We start from the raw sequence: 16,120 nt of genomic DNA on the forward strand, positions 1-16,120 counted from the left end.
TGATGCGGGCTATACCGCCACCATGTCAGATTATAAATGGCTTCTGGAACTGGCTGGGATGCTGGGTTTCTTCCAAGCCTGAGGAACAAGCACTTCATTTTGGTCACAGCACTCTCACTGATGTCCTGGGATAGCAGCTCAGTGTTGGCCTCAGGATTCTCTGGTGTTTACCTCAGTCATTCAAAAAAAAAAAGTATAGAAGAAAATATTAGCCCCGCGTATCTTTTTAGTTCTGTATCTTGTCCATAATTCACCCTCTACCCCCATTCCCCCCCAGAACTGACAGAATATCAATCATCGAGAAAATTCAAGTGAGCATTATGAGCAGTCTTCTGCCTTTAAGAATTATTATTAAATGTTTATTTACTAAGTTGGTTATTTGGAACTCAGAAGCATTTCCCTTAGATAAGCAGTGTTATAAATGATAATTTTGTTTCTCACCTCGTCCAGGTGACTGTGAAGAAAGTTTTGAAAACTGACAGGAGGTAATATTTGAAAAGAGCTTGCCTTTGGCATTGTATTACCTCCCTTTCTTTGACCTCCTGGGGCCTCTGGGACCACATACCCTCTCCCTACTTTGATACCTTATCCAAATCTGCTTTGTTCTCTGAAATGTTCCATGTTGCTAAATTAGTATTCTTCCTTTTCACACTAAAACCAAAAAGCTCGCATACTTTGCACGGACTTGATCTCTGGGATTAAGAGGAAAGTTAACTTGATAAGAAATAAATTCACACTAAGGTGGAAAGATGGACCTTCTGGTATGTAAGTCCCCTTACTCCCTTTGGAATTGTGAAAAAGGATTCTACACTGTTAAAAAGAGCATGCTGGCTACCGCAAATGAATCTCGGTACAGATTTGGCTAATGTGACGGAGTGAAATGAAAATATGACTGTGGTTGTGAAAAGTGTTTTAGTATGTTGGGGGGAATTAGGCTTCTGTTCTTCTTTTTCATCATGAGTTTCCTTGCTCCACTTTAGCTTCGAAGCAGCACCTTTGGGAGGGCGGAGGGGCCAGGGGGACGGAAGTAGATGCGGAGGACAAAAGGCAGCAACAGGCCATTTGCAGACTAGATCGCTAATGGTAATGTCTCATCAGACAGAATGAGCACAGATCTGGAGTGAGTGATTGACTATAGGTAAGACTGACCTAAGATTCACAAGAGGAATATTGGGACCTTAAAAAGTTGCCCATACTTCTGTGTATTTAAATTAGATATGAACACTAATCTCTATAGACCTAGAAAATAGTTCAGTAACTAATTCCAGAGTTTGTAATCTAAAGTAAACCATACAACAGAGGAGATGCTTTGGGACCTCATCATATCTTCTTATTTACTCTGGATGAGTACATGGCTATTAATAGAGGGTAGTTAAGAGACCAAAATTCTGTTCTGTGCTTCATCATCTTGTCGTGTCATTTCTTCTTGTCTTCGTTCACATATTTTCAAAACTCTTCTCACCAGATAGTTTCACTTCAGGCATGTAGTCAGAATGAAATATCAGATGTTCAAAGCGCTATGCTTGAAAACTGTGTGTTCTCTTGGTCCCTGGTTAAATAATACGGGGCTTATTTTCTGGCAGAGTGGTGTCAAGTCTCCTTTGATGTTAGCCAGAACTGGGTGGAGTTTCTTAAGCTCCAGTCAGATATGCTCAAGCAGGGCACTGTGCAGTGATGAGTTTGTTTTTAGTCTCTCCCTTTGCCAAAAAGCTTTTGCCTTTTAATAAGCCTGAACCCAGTTATAATTGGGAGTACTTGACATAGAAAAGTCACACATGGCGCATTGAGGATCTATGTGCAATTTGTTTATTTCTAACTTAAGTGATGAATCTAAATTATAAGCATCTTATAGAATAATCAACCTTAGGCATCATTTAACATACCACTCTCATTTTACAGATGAGGGAACTCAGCCCCTGAAGGTGACTCACTGAAAGCTTTTTAGATTAAACTGGTGCCTCAGTGAGGCATAGAAACTTCTGTACCCAGCTTTCTTTTTTGCCTCCTAGTAACAAATCCTTTTAAAGGCAAAACTTTATACAAATAAGAAAGGAATAGTAGAAATAGTCAAGAAGAAATCATTTCTTTTTAGTAGTTAGTCCTCATTCACAAGGGTACATTTTTGGATCTTCTTGAATATCCAGATTTGAGAATAACATTGCGTCATACCCTTTTGTCCATAAATTACATAACTCAACATTTTAAGGCATAACTGAATATTAAGTGACCTTGAATGGTTCTGTAAGTGTGGGATGAAATTCACCCATGAATTCATTAAAATCAATTCTGAAACACTTGCAGAACCAGTTTAACAAACCTGTAGAACACTTACCGAATTTATTTTTTTAACTTTATTTTATTTTTTTTAGATTTTTATTTATTTATTTATTTATTTATTATTATTTTTTAAGATTTTATTTATTTATTTGACAGAGAGAGACAGAGTGAGAGAGGGAACACAAGCAGGGGGAGGGGAGAGGGAGAAGCAGGCTTCCCGCCGAGCAGGGAGCCCGATGCGGGGCTCGATCCCAGGACCCTGGGATCGTGACCTGAGCCGAAGGCAGACGCTTAACGACTGAGCCACCCAGGCGCCCCTATTTATTTATTTGACAGAGAGAGACACAGCGAGAGGGAACACAAGCAGGGGGGTGGGAGAGGGAGAAGCAGGCTTCCCGCCAAGCAGGGAGCCCGATGCGGGGCTCTATCCCAGGACCCTGGGACCATGACCTGAGCTGAAGGCAGTCGCTTAACCAACTGAGCCACCCAGGCGCCCCCACTTACCGAATTTATTATACTTGTATATATTTTAGAGTAGAATAACTATAAAATTGAGTCATCTCTTCAATTTATTGAAAACTGGGGCTTTCTGGATAAAAAGCCAGAAAGTAAATTGTGTGTGTGTGTGTGTGTGTGTGTGTGTGTTGTGTGTAAATCATATTTCTATTTATATGTAGTGACAAGAAAGGAATATCTAAGCTGTGTTGATACAGATGCTGGGTAGTTGGCTAGATGCACTCAGAGCCAAATGACCTTCCTGCTTTCCAGCTGTCTAATTTTCTATTAGTTTTACCTTCTTAGGCTGAATTTAAGCTGCTATTCATATTCCATGAACCGAATGTCAGCTCAGGAAGTGGTTTGGGAAGTTGGGGTGGGGGTGAAGAGGGAAAGATTACAGTGGGTAAAGAGCTGCCCTTTGAGAATATGCACTCAGATAAATGAGATTGAAAAGATATTGTTGGTTTTGTCTGTATTTTTACCTGTGTCCTAAATTAAGAAGTTTGAGTGGATTGCATGAAAAAGGTGTCCTAGGTATGTATTATGGAAAAAATAGAGCTATTGTTAAGGATGGTACAGATGTCCTTTCAAGTGCTCTTTGACCTTGAAACTGTCTAATTATAGACATCCTTTATTATTTTTGGTTCATAATAGGTTTCAAATGCTAACTGGTAATGATAGTTATCATAAAAAAGGGAAAAGCAGTTACTTTTTATGGAACTTATTGACATTAAATTTGTCAGGCTTTTAAAAAGTTCTTTAATGAGTCATTTTTCAGCACTTTTCCAGGCAGGATCTGGAGAAAATCATACTTTACATGTAAAGTAGCCTGGGAGGCATATAGAATAGGAGTGCCCATCCATATTCATGTGTTGTAAATGGGTTAGATGTGTGCTGCTGATGACTATGATAGGAACTTGTGTGTGGAGACAAAGTTGAAGATAGAACGACTATACTCTTTGGTGTGTATTTCTCTTTCCTTAGTAAATTTCGCTGGAGAGAGGTAGACAGTGGTGGACAGTTTTAAAGGACAGCCTTTAAAAATGGCTCAGAATCATAGTAAATTTTGGCTTTTAAAAATTTGGGTTGAGGAAAGACTGTGTATTAGTTGAGATTCTTTGGTTGCAAGCAATAGATTGACTAAATTAGGCAGAAGAAAGATGAGAAGGTTGCTCCCTTAGACTTGAGAAAGAAGACAGCAGGACAACTGAACAGCAGCCACTTGGTGGGTCTTCCATCCAGGATATAGTTATGAAATACTCCTTTTCCATCCATCCTCTTCCTGGTCATGTGCCCAACTCCACTGGGGTGGCTGTTGGTGAATATGGGGGGAGATAAGAATAAATTTCCAGGCAGACAGAAGCAGTAGCTATCATACTATGCAGCTAAGGATTTCTTTCGTTCTTTTTTTTAAGATTTATTTATTCATGAGAGAGAGAGCGTGTGCACGTTTGCACTGCTGTGCAAGCAAGGGGGTTGGGTGCAGAGGGAGAGAGAGAAAATCCCCAGGCTGACCCAATGCGGGGCTCCATCCCAGGACCTTGAGATCACAACCTGAGGCAAAATCAAGAGTGGGACGCTCAACTTACTGAGCCAGCCAGGCGCCCTTAGGCAGCTAAGGATTTCTATTTGATTTACCTTTGCCTGCTCAAGAAAGCTCATATGTTCACTTATCTTTATGAGTCTCTTGGAGTCTCTATTAAATTAGACCTTTTGAAAGCAGAGATAGTACTTGGAACACTTTTTTTTATTTCCCAGTGTGCTATGTATGTATCGGGAGCTCAATTTATTTCAGGCCTTTTGGCATTTTTGCTACACTATTTCTGTATTTTCTGGGCCAGTCACCTGCAGTTTTGCCTGTAGTAGATTATACTTCTTAACTTCAGGTCATATTTAAAAATTGAGAGCCTGATGTTCTGAAAAGATGGTGATGTACATGACCACACAGAGGGGCTGCCACCCCTAGCTAATCAGGGAACATGTCTGTATTTTTCATGCCACCAGGGCTAGGTATAGTTTGGTTAACGGAGCTATCCACAAGAAATTCGTGCAGAAGCAGTATTTAACATCAACAAAATAAATCTTTCGTCAGGAGAGGTGACTTCCTTCAATGTAACCGTTTTTTTAATGGGAATATAATGTAATCTGTATATTCTTTTTTTTTTTTTAATTTATTTATATATTTGACAGAGACACAGCGAGAGAGGGAACACAAGCAGAGGGGGAGTGGGAGAGGGAGAAGCAGGCTTCCCACGGAGCAGGGAGCCCGATGGGGGCTCGATCCCAGGACCCTGGGATCATGACCTGAGCCGAAGGCAGATGCTTAACCATCTGAGCCACCCAGGCGCCCCTCCTTTTGTATATTCTTTTAAGAATTATTCTGGGACATGATTTGGAAACGAAGATAGATGAGATAGTTGAAAAGTTTATAAGACTTGAAATCAAAAGACCTGATTTGAGTCTTATTGCCTGTAACTTTGGATAAATTGATTTTTTTTATACTTTTAAATTTTTTTATTAATGAAAAGGACGAAATGGCTCTTGCTCTGTTTACTTCCGAGAGATGTGAGAGAGTGTTTACTTCGGGTAAGACTGTTAACTCAGCTTTCATTTCTAATCTGGGAAATGAGGGAACCTCTTCGAGCCCTCAAGTTTTAGATTTTATTTCTTTTTTTGTTTAGAACACCTGAGAAGAGTTTCTAGGGATGTGTTTCCCTTTGCACAGTGCTCATCTTACGCAACTTTTTTCCCCCTTAACCAGGCAGTTGCAGTGGTGCAAAATGGCTGACCTCAGTCTTGCAGATGCATTAACAGAGCCACCTCCAGAAATTGAGGAAGAGATAAAACGGGACTTTATTGCCACGCTGGAGGCAGAGGCCTTTGATGATGTTGTGGGAGAAACTGTTGGAAAAACAGACTATATTCCTCTCCTGGATGTTGATGAGAAAACCGGGAATTCGGAGTCAAAGAAGAAACCATGCTCAGATACTAGCCAGGTTGAAGGTAAGTAGTTAAACCAAGCTGCTGAGAAAGCAGATTAGGGATTATGCTTTGGGTCATAATCTTAGAAACCTTGAGGAAACTGAGCTGAGTTTTTTTAGTATAGGCTAGTCACTTTCTCTTCATCTAAATTTCTGTTAGAAACCAAAGATGTAGGTTCATTCATTACCCTTTAGTTGAGTGTGTGTTCATGAAACTGTAGATTACTTTTAATCTAAAGGTTTCTTCTGTAAAGTCTCAACTACTGTATAATCTGCCTAATTTCCTAGATTAAACTGTCTGCTATGCCTTTACTTTGAAAGTAGCTTTGTAAAAAGTCGGATATATAAAATTCTGTGTTTACATCAATACTGAATTTGGAATGGAACCAGATACCACTTGTTGTCTTTAGGAGTAATTGTAGGTCAGGATTAAACCTTTTTTTTTTTTAATTTTATTTTATTATGTTAATCACCATACATTACATCATTAGTTTTTGATGTAGTGTTCCATGATTCATTGTTTGTGCATAACACCCAGTGCTGCATTCAATATGTGCCCTCTTTAATACCCATCTGGATTAAATCTTTAAAAGAGGTTTGCTGCTTTTATATGTTGCTGGATCAGATTTGCTACTATTTGGTTGAGGATTTTTGCATTTATGTTCATGTGGGATATTGGTCTGTAGTTTTCTTATGACGCCTTTGTCTGGTTTTAGAATTGAGGTCGTGCAGCATCATAAAATGAGTTGGGAAATGTTCCTTCCTGTTCTGTTTTCTAGCATAGTTTGTGTAGAATTGATGTTTTTGTCTTTAATGTTGGATAGACTTGGTCAGTGAAGCCATCTGGCCCTGGAATTTTCTTGGTCAGGTTCTTTTTTTTTAGGAATTCAATTCTTTAAGAGATATAGAACTATTCAGGTTATCTATTTCTTCTCAAGTGAGCTTTAGTAGTTTTTATCTTTCAGGGAATTGGCACATTTCCTCTAAGTTGTCAAATTGATGGAGATAAAGTTGTACTATTACCTGATTCTTTTAATGTCAGTAGGATATATTTTATGCCCCGTCTTTCATTCATTATATTGGTAATTTGTGTCCTCTCTTTTTTCTTGATGAGTCTGGATAGAGTTTTATCGATTACTGATGTTTTTAAAGATCCAGCTTTTGGTTTCACAGATTTTTTCCCCCTGTTTTTCTACTTTCAATTTCTGCTCATATCTTTAATATTTCCTTCCTTCTGCTTGCTTTGGGTTGATTTGGTCATTTTCTGTTTTTTTTTAAGGTGGCAGTTTAGATCATTGATTTGAAACATTTCTTCTTTTCATAATTGATGCAAAATACTGTATTAGTTTAAGGTGTACAACATAATGACTTCCTATTTTGTATCTTGTGAGATAACCACCACAATAAGTCTAATTAACTTCTGTTACCACACATAGTTACAAATTTTTTTTCCTTGTGATGAGAACTTTTTTTTTTTTTTTTTAAGATTTCATTTATTCATTTATTTGAGAGAGTGAGAGAGAGAGAGAGCACATGAGAGGGGGGAAGGTCAGAGGGAGAAGCAGACTCCCCGCCAAGCAGGGAGCCCGATGCGGGACTCGATCCCGGAACTCCAGGATCATGACCTGAGCCGAAGGCAGTCGCTTAACCAACTGAGCCACCCAGGCGCCCGTGATGAGAACTTTTAAGATCGACTCTCAGCAACTTTCAAGTATACAGTACAATGTTATTAACTGTAGTCGCCATGCTGTACATTTCATCCCCAGGACTGACTTATTTTATAACTGGAAATTTGTCCCTTTTGTCTGCCTTCACCCATTTTGCCAACCCTCCACCTCCCACCTTTGGCAACCATTTAAAATGTTACAAATTTCCCTCTAATCATGGTTTCATATGCATCCCATAGATTTTGGTGTGTTGAAGACATCCTTTGAAATTTCAGTTCATTTCAGTTTGTCATGTTTTATTGTATGGTCCAGAATAGGGCCTGTCATGGTCAGTGTTCTGTGAGCACTTGAAATAATATGATGCTGTTACTGTGTGGAGTACTCTTTTTATGTCAATTGAGTCTACTTGGTTGATAATGTTGTTGAGGTTTTCTGTATCCTTACTGACTTTGTATCTACTTGTAATGATTTCTGAGAGGGAGAGATGTTGAGGTCTCCACAGAGTTTTGTTGATTTGTTTCTTTCTCCTTTCTATTCCACCAATTTTTATTTCATGTATTTTGAAGATCTGTAGTTGACATACAGGGTTATATTAGTTTCAGGTGTACAATATGGTGATTCAGCACTTCCATATATTACTCAGGGCCCATCAAGATAAGTGTACTCTTAATCCCCTTCACCCATGATTGTTACATCTTCTTCATGAATTGACCCTCTTATCGTTATGTAGTATCTCATTATTTTTGGTAATATTGTTTGTTCTGAAGTCTCATTTTTGTCGTACTAATAGAGCTACTGGAGCTTCCTTTTGTTTAATGTTGACATGGTTTTACCTGTCTGTATCCTTTTACTTTCAGTGCATTTCTTTATTAATATTTAATAAAAGTGGGTTTCTTGTAGACAGAATATATGGGTCTTGCTTTTGTGTCCAGTCTGAAGATCTGTCTTTTCATTGGTATTTTAGACTGTATTTAATGTGATTATTGATATGGTTGGATTTAAATCTGTCATTTTGCTAGTTGCTTTCTATTTCTTCAGTCTGTTCTTTATTGTTTTTCTTTCTGTAAAAAAAACAGAAATATTGGATTAATTCAATATTTTTTATGATTTTGTTTTTAACTTCAATATTGGCTTATTATGTATATTTCTTTTAAAATTTATTTTATATTTGGGGCGCCTGGGTGGCTCAGTCAGTTGGGCATCTGACTCTTGGTTTCCACTTGGATCATGATCTCAAGGTCTTGGGATCAGGCCCACGCGGGGCTCTGCACTTGGCATGGAGTCGGCTTGGGATTCTCTCCCTCCCCCACTCCCCCCCTTGCCCCCCCCCTTGCTCCCCTTGCTCAACCTTGGCTCTCTCTCTAAATAAATGAATGAATAAAGTCTTTAAATTAAAATTGTTTCATATTTGACCTACTGTTTACAGTGTAATTTCTTCCAGTTTGCCGTCCAGTAATATTGTACCACTTCATGTATAGTGTAAGATTCCATGCTAAACAGTAAATGTCCAATTCCTCTTTCATTTTTGGTTTTACTGTCATACACCTAATTTTACATATGTTAATAACCTACATTGTTACTCTTTTTTTTTAGATTGTCAGTTACCTTTTAGATTAAAATTTTGGGAAATAACCTTTTACAATTATCCTAATTTTGACCATCTTGGGCACTCTTTATTTCTTTGTATAGATCCAGATTTCTATCTAGTACCATACTTCTAATGCCTGAAATAATTCTTTTAACATTTTTGGGGGGGGGGGATTTTTCTTTTCTTCTTCTTTTTTTTAATTTAATTTAATTTTATTATGTTATGTTAGTCACCATACAGTACATTATTAGGTTTTGATGTAGTGTTCCATGATTCATTGTTACTTTTAACATTTCTTACAGCACAGGTCTTTTAGCAATGAATTATTTCAGCTTTGTTATGAAAAACAAGCATTCAGTTTTGGAAGATACCTCTCCAAGGTGTATATTCTTTGTGACTTTTTTCTTTCATTTAGGAAAATTAGTCTTCCCACTTGGATAGTTTGTGATGAGAAGTCTGTTATAATCTTTTTTTTTTTAAAGATTTTATTTAATTATTAGAGAGGGAGAGAGAGCATGAACAGGGTGAGGGGCAGAGGGAGAAGCAGACTCCCCGCTGAGCAGGGAGCTCGACGTGGGCTCGATCTCAGGACCCCGAGATCATGAACTGAGCTGAAGGCAGACGCTCAACTGACTGAGCCACCCAGGCGCCCCAAGTCTGTTATAATCTTGATCTTTGTTCCTTTTTGCCCCTCTGGCTGCCTTTAGAATTTTATCTTTATCTTCGGTTTTTGGCAGTTGGAATATGTTGTGTTTAGGTAGTATCTTGGTATTTGTCCTGCTTGGGGTTCTCTGAGCTTGATCTGAGCTTTGATGTGGTTTATGAAGTTTGGAAATTTTTGGATTGTTATCTTTTAAAAATATTTCTTTGCCTTATTCTTTATCTTTTCTCCTGGGATTCCAGTGACATTTTTATTAGAGTTTTAGGTATTGCTTCACAGCTCTTGGATGCTTACCCCCCCTTTGTTTTCTGTTTCATTTGGGTACTTTCTTTTGACCTATTTTCAAGTTCTCTGATTCCCACCCCCCACCCCCCCCACCCCCCCCACCCCCGCCCCCCGGGTTTCGTTGAATCTAATGTGGAGCCCTCAGCACTCTTTAGTAGCTTTTCTGGTTTTAATCTCTAGCATTTCTATTTGACTCTTTTCTTATAGTCTCTTCTGGCTCTCTGCTGAAGTTCCCCATCTGTTCATGCATATTTTGATCTTTTCCACTATAGACTTTAACAATATTCATAATTATTTTAAGTCTTTTGTCTGCTAAATTTGAACATCTGGGTCATTTCTTAGTCTGATTGTTTTGTCTCTTGACAGTGGTTGTTTTTGGGGGGGGCACTTTTTATGTGTCTCTTAATTTTTGAGTGAATGCTGGACTTCACATGTAAAACAGTAGTGACTGAGATAAAAAAAAATATTTATGCCTGGAAGTAGGCATGTCTTTTTTTTCACTAGAGTTAATATCAAGGGTTGAGTCCGTTTAGGCTAGGGCAGAGTTAGGTTTGAGTTTTGTTGTTACTATGATTGTCTTCAGTGCAGTACTGGCTTCAGATTCCTCTATTCCTTGTGCTTCGAGCCGGGAGTGTGGTGCTGAAAGGTTTCTCTCAATGTTCTTGTTCCACTCTTAGCTTTTGGTCTCCCTGTGCACCTGTGCCCTTGAAGGGTGTTTGTCCATGTGCTAGCCCCTCCCTTATCAGAAAGGGCTAGCCTGGAAGTAGACAGGAGTTTTGTCATCTTTGGTTTTTGGTCCTGGCTTAGGCTTAATCCTGTGTGCATGGTTGAGTCTTTCTCAGTAATATCCCTCTTACAGTGGGAGGGTCTTCTAATGGTATCCTGCAGGATCCTGGGTAGGACTTACTGCTCCTCCCCTAGGGTAAGAGGATATTTTCTTCACTCTTTCCCCAGCTGCAGTGGGTCTTTACCCAGGACCTGGGGTTGACAGGGTTTGGCACTCCCCCCGCACCTCCAGCAGCTCAGCTTTTGTTTGTGTAGAATAGAAGGGTGGGGTGGTTTGGGGAGGTCAGGGCCGCACCCCTTTCCTCTAGTGGTGGCTTTCTCCCAAGTCTGCAGAAGGACACTTTCCCACTCAGCTTGCGGTCTTATGTGCATCTGGTAAATATCTGTACAGGCAGACCTGCAGGTGATGTGAACTCCCCTTGCATGGATGCCAGGGACCCTATACTCTCCTGCAACTATCATTAAACTTTTTAGTTGAATTCTTCTTACCTGCTGGTGTTACGCTGCACATCTCTCCCTTACATGCTCTGACACAGGACAGCCAGTGCTTACCTCCCTGTCTCCTGGAGGGCCATGTCTTGCTTTGGATTTCATTTTCTGTTTTCCTTTAGCAATGCTTCCACCACCTGGGACTCAGCTTAGGTGGGTGAGGATAATGATGTGGCAGCAGTAGATTTTCTTATGCTTCATCTTGGGTGACTTGTGTACCATTAACTTAACCCCAGAAGAGGAAAGTTTTTTTAGAAACTATTTTGCTTATAAAAATTACTACATTGTTCCTAATATTTTTAATATGTGAATAACCTGTAGTTAAGTACTATAATTAAAAGTTCATTAATTCAGGGAGACTACTCTAGAAATTGGTAACCGTGATTACTCCAGGAAGAAGTAGCTGGCTGGAGTGTAGGATGGGAGGGAGCCTTATTTTTACCGTTTATCCCTTTGGACCAGTTGGGTTTTGTACACGTGCATTTACTTATTAACCTGTTCAAAAAGAATAACATAAAATTTATAATTACAGGAGAACTAAATTACAAGTTTCTAATTTTTTTCATACGACCTTGTTTGTAGAAGGTTTGGTTAAGAATAAGTGGGAGAGGGGCGCTTGGGTGGCTCAGTTGTTAAGCGTCTGCCTTCGGCTCAGGTCATCTGGAATCGAGCCCTGTATCAGGCTCCCTGCTCTGCGGGAAGCCTGCTTCTCCCTCTCCCACTCCCCCTGCTTGTGTTCCCTCTCTCACTGTGTCTCTGTCAAAAAATAAATAAAATCTTAAAAAAAAAACAAAGAATAAGTGGGATTAGGAGAGGTGGCTGGAGACATTGAAGAAGAAAGGAAAAGAATTTCTTTATTTGGTCTTACAGAGATCTGGGGCAGTGAGTACACTCTCAGTGAATGGGGGCTTCTCTACTGTGAGTCTGATTTTTATAAATTATCAGACTCTGGTGGATTTTGCCCAAAGGATAGGTTTCATGTTTGTGTTTTGCCTGGAGAACGTTCTAAGTAGATGTTTTTTCTTCTGAATACTTCTTCAGAAGTGATGGAAGGGCCCTAGACTTCATTATTTCATGTTTAGACTTCATTACTTCATTATTTCATGTACATCCAACTTTAAGTTTGATTTTGTTATTGGATGAGATTCAGTAAATTATCACTGGAGCTCTAGATGTGATTTTGCAGCAGGCTCAGGTAGGCCAGCCAGTGGAAATTGATCAACTTTCTTGCATCTAGGATAGAAAGGGCAGTTGAATGGGTTACATGTAATAGAACTTTTTGGATAGTGGTGTTTCTATTTCTTTTCATTCTCACATGCCCCCCACCCTAATTGCCCTCAACTTAAAAAGAGGGGTAAGCAAGCAGGCTGCCTTTATGATACTTAACACAGAGTAGGAAATGTTGCTCCCCCCTCCCCCATGTACAGTTCCTGCCCCAAACCTGGAAACAATGATTTTTCAAGCCTTGTTACTACTGGATTTGTCATTGTTTTTAGGCCTTTTTTGTGGATACACTATACTCTTTTCCGTTTTACCCCTATTCAGTTTTGTTTCCATGAGTATTTTTATTTTCTTATTGCCTCCATAAAACGTCTAAATAGCCAAACACCTTGAAATAAAACTGGTATCGTACTACTTCTAAAATGCCTGTCACCTTGGGAAACAGTTCTCAAAATACTTTTTTGGATATATGTATTGATTTTTTTTTCTTCTTCGGAGATGTTATCTAGATCAGCTCTATGTGGCTCTCTTTTGTAGGCCAGGGAAACAAAAGACAGCTTTCTCATATATGAATAACAAAACAGTAATACTTTTGTGACTTTTGTTCATTCAAAACATTGTCGTAGATGTTTGAATGAGCATCTAGCACATTGTTGATGCTTAGACACAAATAATTGGCAAATTTGTGAACAAGTCACTTAATTTTTCTGAACTCTGTGCTTAGTTCTACTTGTGGGAGTGAGAGAATATCTTCTTCCCAGCATTCCAGGAGGTTTTCACAGCTAAGAAGTTGTTTCTATTAAATTTATTTTTAAAGATTTTATTTATTTATCTGAGAGAGAAAGAGAATGAAAGAGAGAGTGGGGAGGGCGAGGGGTAGAGGGAGAAGCTGACTCCTCGCTGAGCAAGGAGCAAGATGTGGGACTCGATCCCAGGACCCGGGATCACAACCCGAGCTGAAGGCAGATGCTTAACCACTGAGCCACCCAGGTGCCCTCTATTAAATGTTTTAGGACATTTAGGACATTTAGGACAGTGGTTCTCCAAGAGTGGTCCTTGGACCAGCAGTGTCCTATCACTTGGGCCCACATGGAATCAGAAACTCTGGGTATGTCTGTGTTTTAACAAGCCCTTGCAGGTGACTTTGAGGCACCCAAGATAAGAAACATTGATCAGGAGAAAGGGCCAAAGTAAGTCCTAGAAAGGATGATAACTAGGTAACTGCCAAGTGAGTTCTTGTTCAGCGGCCGGGCCTTCTATCACAGAGCATCGCAGCCAACTTTATTGGCCACCAGAGGGCGGTGTTGGAACACGCCTGACTTTTTGCACTAGAAGGTGCCCTTGCGCTGCGATCATGCTGAATCCCCCCATTTTGCCCAAAGTGACTAACTGTGGCAGTCTTCCTCACAGCACACATGCCCTCTCAGTTTCTTGCTACTAACCTTTGACAAATTGGTTTGCCAGCTGTTGGACTCTGAAGTCACTTCAGAGAGAAGAGATTTAACAAAACAATAAATTTGAATATCTTTATTTCTCAGAGCATATGATTAGTTTAAAAAACTTGTGTTGTTTTCAGTGCTGTAGGTGTTTAGCTGAGAAAGTTTTCATTTCATGAAATGGGTGTCCCTCTGGGGGAATCAGTGAAAGAAGAGAGGGTAGCATCTTTTGAATTAGGACTTACCCGGTAATGTACAGTGACCCTCTTTCCTACTCTACAACCTAATTGTTGGGGCATCTGGATTGTGCAGTTGGTTGCGTGTCTGACTCTTGGTTTCAGCTCGGGTCATGATCTCAGGGTGGTGGGGTCGGGCTCCATGCTCAGCTCAGAGTCTGCTCGAGACTCTCTCTCCCTCTGCCCCTCCCGCTCTTTTTTTTTTTCTTTCTCTCTCTAAAATAAATAAATCTTTAAAAAAATAAAAATCAAAAAATAAAACCTATTGTTTTTATGTTATAATGTTGTTTGTTTGTTTTGATTCTTCTCTCCTCGGCTTGGTTTTTTTTTTTTTTTATGGACTGTTAGGTGTTATATGTATGGTAGAATCTGAGTCTCTTTTATTTTCTTCTGACCTCCTTGTTTGGCTTTTATTTTATTCTGGTGAGTTGCTTATTTCTTAGACTCACAGTTATTACATAGTATACTAATTCACTTAAGTTAGATTTTTATATAAGGCAAAAGTAAAATAATTTCACTGTTCTCCCAAGGTTACTTTAAAGTTTAGTGATTAAGCTACAGTTAATCTATAGTCTCCAGATTGATCAATCTAGAGCTGATCTATCTGTAGTTAATAACAATGAGAATAATAATAGTTGTTAACGTTTACTTAACACTATACGGTTGGCACAATACTGCCTCCAGTATTATTAGTCCTCATGATAACCATGGGGGGTAGATACTATCCCATTTTCCAGGGGAGGCTATTAAGGATTAGAAAGCACAGGGAATTGGATTTGATCATTTGTTTAATAGTGACAGACCACAATTGTACCCAGATCTCCTGATTTTAAACCCAGTGTTCTTTCGGTGAAACCATACCGTCTTCACGGATGCACAGTTTATACTTAATTTAGCCTTACAGATGCTATTTTTCAAAACTAAAGATTCACTTATTTAACTCAAGGCAAAATTATTAGACATATAAGTACTGTCTTCAGGAAATATAAATGCGAGCCTTACTTCATCTGTATGAAGAACTTGAGCTTTGAACCTGAGCACTGTAAAGTTTTCCGCTTTCTCAGACAACTCTTTCACATCTTCTTTCTATTCCAACCTCCAGCACTTAACTCTCCTGTTCATATTCTCAGCCAAAGACTTGTATAATTATAACAAAGAATCAATAGACTCAGTCAGAAGAGAACTTCTGCACAGTTCCCCCCCTGCATCCCCCCACTGCATCTCCTCCTAACCTACCGTCCCCTGTGCCCTTTACTCTGCTCTTACTGCTGGTGTTCCGGGCGAGCTGTGCTCTCACTCAGGGCCCTGCTACAAGCAGTTGTCTCTTCTGTCTCCTGCACCAGCAGTTCCTCTCATTCATCAGCATCAAACATGCCATAATTTTTCCCTTCAATAAGAAAATCCTGTCTCAACCGGCTGCCCATCTCATTTACTTTTTTTTTCTTGCTTCTTTGAAAAAGGTGGATCTAGGTCCTGTCTGGTTCTGTCTGGAGGTCCCCCCCCCCATCCTGCAGTCACCCCTGCCATACCACCCAAACTGCTGCTTTCACAGCACCAACGAGGAGTCCTGGATGGCCGCAAGGGTTTTAGCATGAGCAACTGAAAGGAAGGAATTGCCATTAATTTGAGATTGGGAAGGCTCTAGAAAGAGTAGATTTTGAGGGGAATATAAGAAATTCAGGGAATTGTGGGAGTTGTCAAGTGTGAGTTACGTGACAGCAGGGAAGATCCTCAAGTGGAGAAGAGCAGTGGGCAGCTAGGTAAGAGTCTGGAGTTCAGAGGAGAGTTCTGGGCTGGAGATACCAGTCTGGAGGTTGATGATATTTAAAGCTTTGGCTAGAGGTAGTAGTTGTAAAGCATGTCATTTTCAGAATGTTTTACTTTTGCCACATAAAAATAAGTTACACCACTCTGTTTAGTGTATCCAAATGCTTCAAAATATATAGCATTTTGATTATCATCATCATCTATTTTAAAAATGCATGAGCAAGCTGT

General features: G+C 39.6%; 1 protein-coding gene across 10 annotated transcripts in view; it reads left to right on the forward strand.

Moving 5' to 3' along the window:
- The window catches only part of MAP4 (microtubule associated protein 4), a 191,531-nt gene that overhangs the window by 62,000 nt on the left and 113,411 nt on the right, over positions 1-16,120 (forward strand). For all 10 annotated transcript variants that reach the window (XM_078078694.1, XM_078078693.1, XM_078078692.1 and 7 more), the window contains exon 2: positions 5,537-5,778. In XM_078078694.1, coding sequence (XP_077934820.1) covers positions 5,556-5,778 — 223 coding nt within the window. In that variant the 5' untranslated portion in view covers positions 5,537-5,555. The remainder of the gene's footprint in view (positions 1-5,536; positions 5,779-16,120) is intronic.

Source organism: Halichoerus grypus, chromosome 1 (genome assembly GCF_964656455.1).
Source record: "Halichoerus grypus chromosome 1, mHalGry1.hap1.1, whole genome shotgun sequence".
Classification (NCBI taxonomy): Eukaryota; Metazoa; Chordata; class Mammalia; order Carnivora; family Phocidae; genus Halichoerus; species Halichoerus grypus.